General features: G+C 33.4%; 1 protein-coding gene across 14 annotated transcripts in view; it reads right to left on the bottom strand.

The window, feature by feature from the left end:
• The window catches only part of ASCC3 (activating signal cointegrator 1 complex subunit 3), a 217,716-nt gene that overhangs the window by 83,496 nt on the left and 118,805 nt on the right, over positions 1 to 15,415 (bottom strand). For 13 of the 14 annotated variants that reach the window (XM_045573232.1, XM_045573233.1, XM_036413368.2 and 10 more), the window contains 7 exons: positions 14,875 to 14,961; positions 13,879 to 14,055; positions 8,160 to 8,385; positions 6,434 to 6,588; positions 2,731 to 2,829; positions 1,405 to 1,573; positions 606 to 826 (listed from right to left, as the gene is read on the bottom strand). In XM_045573232.1, the coding sequence (XP_045429188.1) occupies positions 606 to 826; positions 1,405 to 1,573; positions 2,731 to 2,829; positions 6,434 to 6,588; positions 8,160 to 8,385; positions 13,879 to 14,055; positions 14,875 to 14,961 (1,134 nt within the window). The remainder of the gene's footprint in view (positions 1 to 605; positions 827 to 1,404; positions 1,574 to 2,730; positions 2,830 to 6,433; positions 6,589 to 8,159; positions 8,386 to 13,878; positions 14,056 to 14,874; positions 14,962 to 15,415) is intronic. The other variant, XM_045573227.1, reaches the window with a different exon arrangement.

Here is a 15,415-nt window from a genome sequence, read left to right as displayed (position 1 = left end):
AGCACATAACTCCAACCACTACTATGAATCAGCTTTCCTAAAAAATAATATTTTTAAACTGTGAGCATTTTGCATTTTAGGGACATTGAAAATCAATACATGTCTGACATGCCACGTTATTTTAGATTACATAATGATATTGTCGCTTAGAGAAAAGCGGAATAAAAGCTACCTCTACATTTCTGTATACGATCAAACTGTATTTGTTAAAGTATTTGCATTTCCTTCATAGCTAAAGACTTTGGATCAAGAATCATTATATATCTTATAAATATGACTATGAATTAGGTATCTTCCAATGAAAATGTTGATAAAGTATAGATATCTTATGACGAGAAAAGGACATGTGAGTACCATATGTATATTAGAAATTGAAGTAGAAGACTCCAAAATTTGAGGTAAATGCTCTGTTGGCCAGTTATTGTAATACTGATCTTCCCCGCTCCAGCCCCCCCTCAAACACCCCTCCACCAACCAGAAAAATTTCCTAAGAGAATAACAAAGCTCTTCATAGAGTCCTGCCAGTATATTTAGAATGGGCTAATATACAGATTATAAAATGCCTTTTCTAATTGAATGTGAGCTTGTGATTCTTTGAGACAGACCTTTGAAGTAGGGTACTTGTTGAAGACTCTGAAAATGGCTAATTCAGCTGCAACAGTCTTTCCCGATCCAGTGGGGGCTCCAAGGAGGACGTTGCAGTCTGTGTGATACAGTGTATGAAATATTTGTGTCTGCACAGGGTTAAAGTGGCTAAAGTTGTACAGCGCTTCATAGGCTTCACATCCCAAAGCCGTGACTGGTAAAGGCTGAAGATCCAGTAATTCTGAAAAGACGAATCAGATACTGTTAAACAATAACCGGAAAATATACACAATACTGAATACTCTATCTTAGGAATAAATTAAAACAAACCTGAATTCTTTAGAAGGGAAAAAAAAACTTAATATAAATTCTTATATACTAGTACAGGCCCGTCCTCCCTTCCCATTACCACACTTATAATATTGACCCACTGGACACTTTTTGGGGGGAGTTCCCCATAAGTCAACTATAGTGCCCTATCTTTCTTTTCTTATCAGGGAAGTAATGTGAATGAGAGGTATATAAAAACATGCAATGTTACAGAACAAAATAATCTACTCCAATTTGTAGAAAATGAAAGCCATTTGTAAACTTCAATACTACCATGGTTAATTACTTTTGATCTATTAGACAACTGACCAAACTAGAGTCGTCAAGTGAACTGCTCATCTAACCAATGTAAACTAAAATGGACTTGAATTATTTTAAGTAGGATTTCAATCCAGATTCAAACAATTTTAAAGCACAGATGCTTTTCAACATTAACTAAAACAACAATTTTGGAACATCTATGTTTCAAATTATTATTCAATATGTTACCTGTATGGGGAGGATGTCTCTCTGGTAGAATCAGATGTTGAAAGTTGATAATACACACAGCCTCAGCTCCTAACCATCTATCAGACACTGCTCGGATGTAGTATTGGGAAGGCAAAGGTTCAAAAATAGGGATTGTAAATACCAGTAGTTGAGCTTCTTTACTAATGACCTAATGTGAAATAAAGTCTAAAATGAATATGGATATTCTAATATCATAAGGTCTTAGTAGTCTATTGTTAAAACAATGATATCTACAGCAATATGTACCAGAGATAAAGAAAATGTCTTGGATTTAAAAATAGCTGAGATATTCAAGTATTTCAGAAACTTGTGGGTTGATTTACTTCTGAGGCTTCTTGACATAGCAGAAGGCGATAGTTACACTCAATTTACATTATTTATAATGCATATCATCATGAGTTAACAGATTAGCAATTCAACTTTTTATCAGAATTTCCCAAACTTTATTCATTCAATTACTTAATTGCGTGATTTTTATTTAATATTTTTATTTAATCACTTAGGTGGAAAAACAGAACCACTTGGCATAACAGAGGGCAATTATGAAGACAAATGTAATGAAGCCAAAACATTGCTATGAATTCTACTGCTGCCATCCAAGGCTCCCAGCCTGAAGCCTTTCTCTTTGGTAAAGAGGAATTAGGAATGAAGCCTCAGAGTCAGATGTACTAGATCAAACTGAGTTTCTCATGGGCTTCATGGATAATTTTAAAAGGAATGCCATATTTGATGATTATTGTTTATTAATTGTATCTGAAAAGTAAGAGTTATGAAATATTAATTTAAACTTACCTTTTGTAAGGCAGTGATTAGACAGACCCATTTAAGAATCTCACACTACTAGGTGTCTCTTACCTTTATGGACTTTCATTTTTTGCCCCCTTTTCTCCTATCCCTTTTGCCATCGTATTTATGTAAATAAAGCTGAACTTTGTGTTCAATTTTTTTAAAATCACAATGTTTTTAATATTATTTAGTACAGTGGTATGTAGCACCTTAAGTTCTTCTTACTTCTTATATATTTAACTTTTCATATTACTTATTCCACTTATTTCATATATTCTAGCCATCTGAAAGACATGCCTCAAACTATGATAAAAATTACAGTTCAATTTCTCAAACTAGGATCACATTGAACATAACAATACTGTAACATTTAAGTATAGTTTTCTTTTAAAATCATGCAAAAACATAAATAAAGCTTTAATGACATTAGAAATTATAGAAAAATAAATAAAAGATAAATTGTTAGTTTATATTTTCTACTTAGGTTGGCAACATAAGGATATGGCCATACATATTTACCTGTTTTTTAAGAATAAGAAAGTACTCTGAATGATAAATATGATCATTTGTAGGATCCTCTACCCAAATCCACCAGGGTTCTCCTACTGTCCCATGGACCTAGAAGAAAAATAGTATCTTTATACTATGTATACTGTAACTCAAGGAATATATTGTTGTTTGTATACCCAGAACCCATTGTTTTCAACAACTTTATTGCTTTATCAAAATTTACATATAAAATATAGAATTCAATGGTTTTAATATATTTACAAAGTTGTATAATCATTCTCTATAATAAAATTTTAGAATATTTTCATCACCCTAAAAAGAAAACTTATACTCATTAGAAGTCACTACCTAGCTTTCCCCATCCCCGCACCCTCCATCCTTTGACAATCACAATCTACGTTTTCCTCCATAGATCTGCCTATCCTGGGCATCTCATATAATTGGAATCATTTAATATGTGGTAATTTGTATCTGGCTTATTGCACTTACTATAATGTTTTCAAAGTCATTCATATTGAAGTATACATCAGTACTTCATTTCTTTTTTATAGAGAAATCACTATTCCATTGCATACCATTTTTTGAATATCCATTCTTCACCCTTTTTCTCTTTCCTGTTTTTCCTTAAAAAGTCCATTCTTATTCAGTATTCATCTCTTTCAAGTGACTCAGAAGAGGAGCCAATTTCCTACAATAATTTTGATTAGCATAAACTCATCAGCTTATGGCATCCCTCCTCACGATTGTGGTAAGAATAGGCACATGCCCAATACTGGCCCAATTAGACTAAAGGAAAGGTCTTACAGTTCATGCTCTGGGCTGGTGCAGTGCGGTGTTTCCCTCTCTCTTTAAATGTGGACAGCGAAGAATGAAAATGTGCCTTGGTTTGGTGGCTCAGTTGGTTGGAGCATCACTCCATACACCAAAAAGATTGCAGGTTTGATCCTGGTCAGGGCACATCCCTGGTTAGTGCATGTACGGGAGGCAACCAATTGATGTTTCTCTCTCAAATTGAGGTTTCTTTCTCTCTCTAAAATTAATATCCTCAGGTGATTTTTTAAAAAATCTTATTGATTTTTTTACAAAGAAGAAGGTAAAGGGATAGAGAATTAGAGACATCTATGAGAGAGAAACATCAATCAACTGCCTCCTGTACACACCCTACTGGGTATGTGCCTGCAACCAAGGTATATGCCCTTGACTGGAATTGAACTTGGGACCCTTGAGTCCACAGGCCGACGCTCTATCCACTGAGCAAAACTGGTTAGGTCAATAATTTTTTAAAAATTACAAAAAAATAAAAAGCATGAAAATATTTAGGGAGAACATTAACAATGTCAGCAGAGCAAAAAATACGTGAAGACGCTAAGCCCTGAATTATATGATTAGATAGAAGACTCAGTCATCTTTCTGGTCTATGGACCTTTTATTGTGAAAAATAATATATTTTCTTGCTTGAGTCAGTTTGAGACAAGTCATGCTTTTTATTCTTGCAGCCAGCAGTATTCTAATTAAGAGTTACTGATGAATTAAACCAAACTGTGGGAGTCTGTGAATACTGACAGAAGAAAACTGTGGGGGAAAATATGAAAGTTTTATGAATTTCAAAAACACTAAATATAAAACTTGAAATATAAGTTTATGGCTAACTACAATTTCATATTTTATGTAAATTTTTTGATAGATATATTAAATATAATTTTATAGCATCTAGTTCTCACAGAAATTCTCTGAGAAAGATAATTATTATGTTTACAGAGAAGGAAACTGAAGAAATCAAAGGTTAGGCCACTTTATGACCAAGAGTAGATTTCGATTAGAAATATGATTGTGTCATTTTATTTATTTATTTATTTATTTATTTATTTTTAAATATATATTTTATTGATTTTGTACAGAGAGGAAGGGAGAGAGATAGAAAGCTAGAAACATCGATGAGAGAGAGTCATCAATCTTGCACACCCCCTACTGGGGATATGCCCGCAACCAAGGTACATGCCCTTGACTGGAATCGAACCCGGGTCCCTTCAGTTCCCAAGCCGACACACTATCCACTGAGCCAAACCGGTCTCGGCTGATTGTGTCATTTTAGAGTATGTTGCTGAATAAAACTCATTTACATTACAGATACTGTATACAAAGGTCACATAATGCAAAAGGTATCTGCATATACTTATAATAATCATGTAAAGTAAATATTGCTATACTACTTTACTGATTTATCTTCCTCCATGGGCTTTTTGAAAGAAGGGACTGAATCTTACTTGCTTATCTACAACTCTACTCTCTGCATAGTGACAGTACAGAGATAGACCTTAAAAAATACTGATGAATAAGAAGAGAATCCAGAGTGGATCTTGACACATATAAGGTAACATCTAAGGCACATGTGTCAAACACAAGGCCCGCGGGCCAAATCCGTCCCGCCAGGCCTTGCAATGTGGCCCGCACCGCGCTGTCATCACTGCACTCCGCTGCGTTTCCATCACAATGACAGTTTATGACTGTTCAGTAAACCATTCGGCCCGCGATTTAAGCTGGATTTTAGATTTTGGCCCCTTCTCTGATTGAGTTCGACACCCCTAATCTAAGGTATTGAAGAAAGAACAGAAGAAGGGGTGAAAACAAAAACAGGAATGTGATGGAAGCCAAGGAAGGGCATTTTAAAGGACTATATACAGTGCTGAATGTTCAAAGAAGTAAAAAAAGTCAATAAAAAAAACACAACTATTTATTATGGCAACCAGTCAGTCTTTGGTGATCCCTGATGGTAGTAGTAGTCTCAGCAGGAAAGAAACAGATGACCAGGAGAAAATGTAGAGCACTCTTTCTATAAGTCTAATGGAAAAAGAAGACAGTAATAGTTTGAGAAATAGGATTTAAAAAGGGCTTGGTCCTTCAACATGGAGAATCTTGAATTTTTAGTAGGCTAAATGACAGAATATAAGTAGAAATGGCAAATCCAAAGAGAACAGAGAAAATGGAAGAAGTCACATTTAAGCAAAGTCCCTAAGAAGCTGAATCCACTAAAAGACTGTTCAATGTTGAAATTTTAGCTTTCCTAGGTGTTCTGAAGAGGTCTCACTGGTTAACATCTATATATAAAAACCCGAAGCAACCGGTCAACCAGGTGACTGTTTGACTAGTTGCTATGATGTGCACTGACCACTCGGTCACAGACGTTCAATGTAGGAGCTGCCCCTGGTGGTCAGTGCACTCCCATAGTGGGAGTGCCGCTCAACAAGCTTACCGAGTGGCGGCAGCAACAGCAGGCACAGCAGGGCTGGGAGGAGGGGGGAGTGGCACAGTGCCCAGGCCAGTTAGAGCTCCTCTCAGAGCTCCTCCCCAGCTACCTGCCACTTCGTGCACTACTATATCCCTCAGGGGATGTCGGACTGCTGGTTTCGGCACAATCCCCCAGCTTTCCCCAAGGGGTTCTGGGTTGCAAAAGGGTGCAGGCCAAGCTGAGGGACCCCACTGGTGCATGAATCCGTGCACCAGGTCTTTAGTATTAATATATTATACCACACATATTTTTCAAGGATGAGAGTAAATATTACTACAATGTCTTAAATGAGTCTTTAATATATATATATATAATATAGATAGAGAGAGAAATTTTCTAAATGCCTAAAGACAGATGTAAGTTGGTATAGTTGAATGTGCAGCAGAGACATTTTGCAGAACATTGAGAGGTATTTTCCCCTTCTACCTGATCATTCCAAGAGAAATCAGCACAGACGCTCAGTGTCACTCGGAGCACAGTCCGTGTGATGGGCTGAATGGAAGCTTCCATTGTAACAGAAGGAATCTGATGAACACACTGTTTGACCTTGAGTCCAATATTCACATGATGTAGCATGTGACCTACAAGGAAAACATCACATAGAAGAAATGCGTCCAGACAGAATAAAAGCAATATAATCTGACTTGTAAATGGGAATTCAGAAGGTGATTTTATTGCTTCTTTTATGATTTGCTTTGGAGAATAGTTGACATTCTTGATCTTGCATGTTTGAATATTTTATAATAGTTAACTTGAATTAGCAATTCATAGCTCTGAAAACTAGTATCAAGGTTTCTTCAGCTATTAATAGGGTTCTTAAAATTACTGAAACTTAATAATGTTTAAACTACTATAAATAGTTCTTCTTTTCTTCTAGCTAGCTTATGACACATCATAAAAATATTTAGTAGTTTTTGAAAACAGCCATTAATTTATACAAGCTCTATTTCAGAAATCTATATAATGGGAAAGGCTCTAATAATAAGACGCAACCCATCCATCCATGCCCATTTCCAAAAATATTGTAAAGATAAAATATTAAATATGGTCAATCTAGCACAAAATTAACCACTTTATCCACTTATACATATTTTTCATAAATGATCAGATTCAAAATATAGATATATGTGTGTGAGTCCCAGAGTGGATGGGGGAGTCAGAAATAGATGTCACTATAAACATTTTCCTATTCTAGTTCAAGTAACTAAGTGGAAATAGGTTATATATATATTTTAATTTTTTACATTCAATATTATTTTGTATTAGTTTATAATATCAATATTTCTTGGCTCTTCATAATTTTTAAAGCACATTTATGAATAAATAAAATGTTTTATATTCATCCAAATTTGAAATTCAAGTGGATTTTCTTTATTTTGATAACATATGTACACATGATATCCCAATCTGAATACTCTCAATTTCCCTAGTTAATATCCTTCCTTTCTATTTAAATTAATACTTCCCTTCTGCCTTAGAAGTGTTCTTCTTACTATAAATAAGGTAACTATCTCAGCCTCTCTTCACATCTTACCTCTTATTTTTGTTCAGCTAACTCCCTTCATATATAATATCTACCCACTTAAAGTCAGAAATATTACCTAATCAATGCTTTGTAGGTGTGTCCAATAAAATGTTAAGGCACATGGAAATGAATGTTGGAATAATTTTTCAATATTATGTGAAAAAAGCAGAAGTCTAAATGCTATCTGGTCTGGTGACTCTAGTAACAACTGGGTTTAAAGATACATATATGTGCAATGATAAAGTTCAGTTAGAAACGTTGAAGAAATATGCCCATAATTTTAATATACTAATACTAATATATATGTAACAAAAGAATTTGAAATAAATTAAATATTAAAAAATAAATTGAGGATAAGCTTCATTGACTAATTCTCATTATTTATAGCTGAGATTCCATTTATAAAATACTCAACTTATGGTGTGATAATCTACATTCCATTTAACTGCTAATTCTTTCAAGTGACAACATAAAATTTGGAGGGACTTCTATTAGAATTTAGATAAATACAAAAGAAATTTCATAAAAATAATAAAAATATATCTTGAGTAATGTGAAAATACTTTTACATGCAGTGAAATATTTTATTGCACAGAACACATTAAAACATGCTTGCTTCCTTCTTACCTATTTCATCTTTCCTCATGTCTTTCAGCTTATCCACAGTAAGATTTTTTTCTTCTAATCTTGTTAGAATGTGTGGTGGTAAGACTGAAAACTGTCTCAAAGGGCTAGCCCAACCCCACAGCCTCTTGTCAATGACTTTACTGAGATTCAGGAGCTTGTAGGTCATGGCAGGCCAACGTTTCCTCAGAGCAATTTCAAAAAGAGCACGGACAATTCTAGCTGCATTCTGAAGAATAAAAAGAGGAAAATTGGTGAAGTAACAGTTTATTTTTTAAAATTCTTTATTGTTTAAAGTATTACATATAGTATTACATATGTCTCCTTTTCCCCAGTTGATAACTCCCCGACCATCCCCACCCCCTTAGAGTCTCCCCAGCACATGCCCTCACCCCCTTAGTGTCTGTGTCCATTGGTTATGCTTATATGCATGCATACAAGTCCTTTGGTTGATCTCTTACACCTCCTTCCCCCTCCACCTTCCCTCGAAGTTTGACAGTCTGTACTATGCTTCTCTGACTCTGGATCTATTTTTGTTCATCAGTTTATGATGTTCATTATACTCCACATGAGTGAGATCATGTGATATTTCTTTCTCTCACTGGCTTATTTCGCTTAGCAAAATGCTCTCCAGGTCCATCCATGCTGTTGCAAATGGTAAGAATTCCTTCTTTTTTACATCAGTGTAGTATTCCATTGTGTAGATGTATCACTGTTTTTTAATCCACTCATCCGCTGATAGGAACATAAGCTGTTTCCAAATCTTACCTATTGTAAATTGTGCTGCTATGAACATAGTGGGCAATCCTTTTTGATTGGTGTTTCTGATTTCTTGGGATATATTTCTAGAAGTGGTATTATTGGGTCAAATGGTAGTTCCATTTTAAATTTTTCGAGGAAACTCCATACTGTTTTTCAGTGACTGCACCAGTCTGCATTCCCACCAGCAGGACACAAGGGTTCCCTTTTCTCCACATACTCGCCAGCAGTTGTTGTTTGTCGATTTGCTGATGATAGCCATTTGCAGATGGTACCTCACTGTTGTTTTGATTTGCATCTCTTGGATGATTAGTGATTTTGAGCATGTTTTCCTATGTCTCTTGGCCTTCTGTATATCTTCTTCCTTCTGTCTATTTAAGTCCTTTGCCCACTTTTTGACTGGGTTATCTTCCTTTTGTTAAGATGTATGAATTCCCTATAAATTTTGGAGATTAGTCCCTTATTGGAGATAACATTGGCAAATATGTTCTCCCATGCAGTGGGCTTCCTTATTGTTTTGTTGATTGTTTGTTATGCTGTGCAGAAACTTATTTTGATGTATTTCCATTTGACTTTTTTTCTCCTTAGTTTCTATTGCCCTAGGAGCTGTATCAGTAAAGATACTGCTATGACATATTTCTGATATTTTGCTGCCTATGGATTCTCCTAAGATTTTTATGGTTTCCGGTCTTACATTTAAGTCCTTTACCTATTTTGAGTTTATTTTTGTGTATGGTGTAAGTTTATGGTCTAGTCTCGCCCTAACTGTCTAGGGCGAGATCTTTGGGATCTCGCCCTAGACAGTTAGGCTCAGTGGATAGAGCATTGGCCTTCATTTTCTTGTATATATCTGTCCAATTTTCCCAACACCATTTATTGAAGAGACTGTCTTCAATATCCATTGTATGCTCTTGCTTCCTTTGTCAAATATTAATGGAGCATTATGGTTTAGGTCAATTTCTGGGTTCTCTGTCCTGTTCCATTGGTCTATAGGTCTGTTCTTATGCCAGTCCCACGCAGTTTTGAGAATAATGGCTTTGTAATATAGCTTGATATCTGGTATTGTGATTCCTCCGACTTTGTTCTTCTTTCTCAAGATTGCTGCAGCTATTTGGAGTATTTTCTTATTCTGTATAAATTTTTGGAGAGTTTTTTCTAGATCTGTGAAATATGCTATTGGTATTTAATGGGGCGTGCATTAAATCTATATATTGCTTTGGGTAGTATGGAAATTTTAATGATGTTGATTTTACAATCCATGAACACAGTATATTTTCCCATTTGTTTATGTCTTCCTCTATTTCTTTTTGGACTTTTCAATCTGTCAATAAATTTATCATTCAGACTTAGTTCAAAAGAAATTTGTAAAGTTGCATCCTTTAATTATAGGCAACATCTATTCTCATATACACCTAATTATTACTTCTATACAATAAATAAACTCTATATGTATGTGGATGCCATCCTGTCTAACTTTCAGAGGGTGGCCTCATTTCCAAGTTCTTAGGAAGCTCCACCCTACACCCCCTAAATAGGAATGAAGCAGGAAGAGACAAAAGGACTGCAACATATTTAGGAGGCTGTTGAGGCCATCAAGCATATAGATGTCATAAAAATGTTTATATACACACTTTGAATAATTATAAATAGAATTCTTATTCAAATATATTTCATTTTCAAAGTTGAGTTATCAACTTTTAAATTATGTATACATTTTTGGGACACTCTATGTGATAGGCTATTACAGTGAGATGGTTAAATTTACAAAGCTATTTAGAGAAATAAGAAAAACTTTCGGATCTCGCCCTAGACAGTTAGGCTCAGTGGATAGAGCATTGGCCTGTAGACTGAGGAGCCCCAGGTTCGATTCTGGCCAAGGACACATGCCTGGGGTTGCAGGCTCGATCCCCAAGGGGCGTGCAGGAGGCAGCCGATCCATGATTCTCTCTCATCATTGATGTTTCTATCTCTCTCTCCCTCTCCTTTCCTCTCTAAAATAAAAAAATATATATATATTATAAAAAAAACACCTTTGTGATCTAGTCAGAGAGAAAAATTAGTGAGAAAAGGGTGACAAAAGAAATATTGATGAGTATAACTACCATATAAATGACTCCCTATAAACTAAGCAATATATTATTTTATTTACTCTTTATAACTGCATTTCACAGGTCTCTATGTGATTTTGTAGATAAAGATACTAAAGCTTGGTGAAGTTAATAATTTGGCAAGGCCTCACAGATAGTTGGTGCCAGAGTATTTATTTAAAGCCAGGTCAAAACAATTCTAAACTTTGCTTCAAGATTCTAAATTCAGTGGTCTGAGAATAACTTCATTAAGAGACATATACAAAGTTACAATAATTGAAGACTTTACCATCTGTTCAGTTAGTTTCCATTTATTTTGTCTTCCTTCCTCTATCATTAACTTTGCAAAATTTCTTTTTACTGAAGATTATTTAAAAATTATGAACTTGGAGACATCTTACAAAATCTAATGATGTCTGTATTTGAAAATGAAAAAAAAAAGTTAAATCTGATCAAAATTATAAAAGGAGATAAAAAAGAGTAAAGATTTTAAATAGGGAGTAGATGATCCAGCTTTAAATTATGATCATAAGAGTTATTGGCTTTAGTTTTACATTTTATATGAAATGTATATTTGTCTTTTGACAATCAACTATTTTACTTCAGTATTAGAAGTTTAATAACAGAAATGTTATTTAGAACTAAGAGGACAGTTCTTATATCCATTATAAATCTGAAGATGGCTATTAGTAGGACCAGAAAATGATAAATAAAATGAACACTATATTACTGTGTCTATCAAATAGATTTTTAATCATAATTTCTGGTTAACTCTTGTAAAAAAACAAAAAACAAAAAACAAAAAACTGTGAGCCTAATTTTCCACTGTGTTTGAAAATATATAAATTTTTGTTTTTAATTTCAGAACCCATACTTGTTTCCTAAAACTAAAATAAATGGAAGGAGAAATCCCATGTGGCAAACCAGACATTTTATCTGGAATAATATAAATTGAGTGGGAATAATGATAAAAGTCTTTGATAAGTACAGTTTAGAAAAGTTAAATCTAGATTTCTTTATGAAATCATAGGATACTTGAGCCAAGGATTTAACTTAGGGACTGAGAGAATAAAGTTTCAGAAACAGAGAAGGAAATACAATTTCACAGAGCTAAGAGAGTGCTTGTGGAACTAATGATGGTCTATACTTAAACAATAAATAAACTGAACAGTAATTTACCTAATGAATTTAAGGATGACAGACCCATAATAGCTATTTAAGAAAAGTAGGGGTGCTTTGAGAGATATCCATAATGTTCTGATATTGACTTTCTGGGCACCAATCATGATGAAATGGTAAATGTTATACAGCAATTTGTATATCAGTCTCTGATATTACCTTCATAAACTTGAATCAAGAAGATGTGGCCAAATTATTCATCTAGAACCTAGTAAAGCTTTACATTTTAGTTTAGTCAACAACTATTTTAATAGAAAATAATTAGGAAATAGAAAATAAAAATACAATGCTATTTTTCAGAAAAATAGATGAATAAAAGGAGTTAGAAACAATGGTGTCTATAGAACTTGTAAGGGTTTAGAGAATATGTATAATTTTTCTATGGCAGAAACATCTTACTTAAGAAGGAAAAAAAGAAAAGAAGCTTCCACAACATTCACATTTACTTTATGTAGAATGAAATCATCAGCTGGTGTATTAGTTACATTGATTAAGTTACTGCATTCATTCAAATTCTTAGCCAATATATCTTGGTTCTTGTTTGTAAATATTTCATTTTATAGTTATAGGAAAGCACTGCTGAGTATTTATGGCTGTTTATAATAATTTAATATAAAATACTTTTTCTATATTGAGACTGAACAAAATTTCAAACTTAGGATATATAGAATAGTTTCTATATTTAAAATAATATTAAGCTATTATTTCTCCTTAACTCAGATGAGGCATTACTCAATTAAAAATTTTTAAATGGTATTCTTTTTCAGAGAGGAAGGGAGAGGGAGAAAGAGAAATATCAATGATGAGAGAATTATCCATCTGCTGCTCCTGCATGTCTCCTATTGGGTATTGAGTTAGCCCACAGCCTCAACCAGGAATGGAACCCATGATCTCCTGGTTCATGGGCTGATACTCAACCAATGAGCTACACCAGCCAGGTGAAAAAAATGGTACTCTTTTTAAGTAGAAAGTTTGTGTGTTTTTTTAAACTTATATCTGTAAAGAAAAACTTTCATTTTGAAAGGTAAATAATGCAACAAATAACTTACTTTATTTCACATGGGGGCTTGAATATAAAAACATAAATATTACAACATTTTATACTACGGTTATTTTTTTAACTTACTGATTTAATAAGCTGTAATTTAAGGAATAATTTTCTTTTAGTAATTAATTTTTAAGTATCGATGGGAAGAAAAAATTTTTTTATCAGAGACTTATCTTACTAAATATATGGTGTGAGGCATATATATATATATATATATATATATATATATATAGCCTTATTTAATGTCAAAGAATTTTGTTTATAATTCTAACATTTGGGAAAAGCTACAATGGTTCCACAATCTTTTCTTTTTTACTGAAATATTATTCTATTATTGACCTTTATAACTATATTTTTTGTAATTATAAGTGAACTTTATCATATAAAGCAGAATAAGATTAATATTTTTAAACTCTAAAATAAAAACAATAGCAATATTAAAGAGCCAAATTGATACCAAATTCCACCCCCATTCCTGATCTAATAAACAGATGGCATAAAAGATGTACAAATTAAATAGAACCAGTTCTAAGATAAAATAGTAATTTGGTAGTATGCATAAAGTATAGTCACAGTATAGTCTGAGTAATTCTTTGAATCTTTAAAAGTAAACAAGAAGAAAAAAATGGGAAGAGAGAAATATTCTTACCTGAGCAACATATGCAGAATCTGATATAAGGGAGAAACTGTCCATCTCACCTCGGCTGATATAAGTTTGAAGTAGGATATTTATTTTCCCATAATTGTTCTCTACACCTCCAGGAGCTGAGAGCTCACAGAAATTGTTTAATAAGGCATCTAACTCCTCTATTTCCTCTTCTCTGACCTGGAAGAATCAATGTTTTTACAGTATTATTTGGGCTGATTTACTGAAATTGAACTATACTGCAGGTTTTTTTAAGTTTCTATTTGCTATAACTCAACATTTCCTCTATATGCTAAAATAACTAATTTTCTTTCCACAGGTAGCTAATAATATACAATAAGAAATTATCTTGAGACTGATACAATTACATTTTATTATTTACCACCAATATTAAAGTTGCCATTGACATATAAAAATTTGATATGCCACAAAAATTAGATCTCCTGACCTCACCATCTTTCAATTGATGAGATTTCATTTTTTATTTGACCAGAGTAAAACCTCTGCCCAAATGGATTAGGGCAAACTTGAATTATCTCCAAAGGCATTCATTATGGTCATATATTTTTATAAGATATAACACATTCATAGCTTAAACCTGTGAAGTACTATGACTCAAAATCTAAAAGTTTTCACTGTTGATAAGATTAAATTATAATACAGGTACAGAAATATTCAGATCTAAGTTTGAATCATGTATATCCTTTATATTTTACTTAAATGAACCTTACATTGCAAATAAACCAAAATATACATATTATATTCTCCACCAGTTTCATTACTGCAAAACCTAAATTATATTTGATTTGTAGTAGAGAATAAACAATAATGTGAGGTATGACATAATATCATAATCTAGTATTCTGGAATTGCTGATAAATGGAAGAACATTGTCATACAGCCTCTGGTATATCAGGAATAACAATTACTTATGAGGTTTTATAAATGTTATGTTATATGCATTTATATGCATTTGATTCAAGCTTCAAGTAATCTTACCTTAATTTGATCAAATTCTTCAGCTTTAGAGACTATAGCAAGGATATCACCTTCTGTTTTATGAGCATCAAAAAGTTCATTGAAGGTCTATCAAAGTAAGTGTTATATTTGATTAAAATAGAAGGTCCAGTAAAATATTTTAAATTAAAAACATGACAATAAATCACTCATTCATTTGAGCCCTAGGCAATGCAGAGTTACAATGTCTGTGGCATGCTATTCCAAATCATTTCGTAGCTACCAAAGATTTAAAAATATTGTTAAAATACAATCAGCTAAAGAGCAATAAAATCAGTTAACAAAACCTATATTAGATAGCTTAAAAAAATGTTTATCATAACATTATGGTATTGGCTCATTTTCAGCATGGGCATATGGAAATCTACCACTCTCTATCAGGGGTCCTCAAACTTTTTAAAGTGGGGGCCAGATCACGGTCCCTCAGAGAGCTGGAGGGCCGGACTATATGAACTACTAATTCCTACTGTAACACCTCGGCTGCGCTCACTGCCCAAAAAACCTGGCGGGCCGGATCAGACTC

The sequence above is a fragment of the Pipistrellus kuhlii genome, unplaced genomic scaffold (genome assembly GCF_014108245.1).
Source record: "Pipistrellus kuhlii isolate mPipKuh1 unplaced genomic scaffold, mPipKuh1.p scaffold_m20_p_5, whole genome shotgun sequence".
Lineage (NCBI taxonomy): Eukaryota > Metazoa > Chordata > Mammalia > Chiroptera > Vespertilionidae > Pipistrellus > Pipistrellus kuhlii.
Note: the sequence above shows the minus strand (reverse complement) of the source record. Positions and strands in the feature narration are given on the sequence as shown.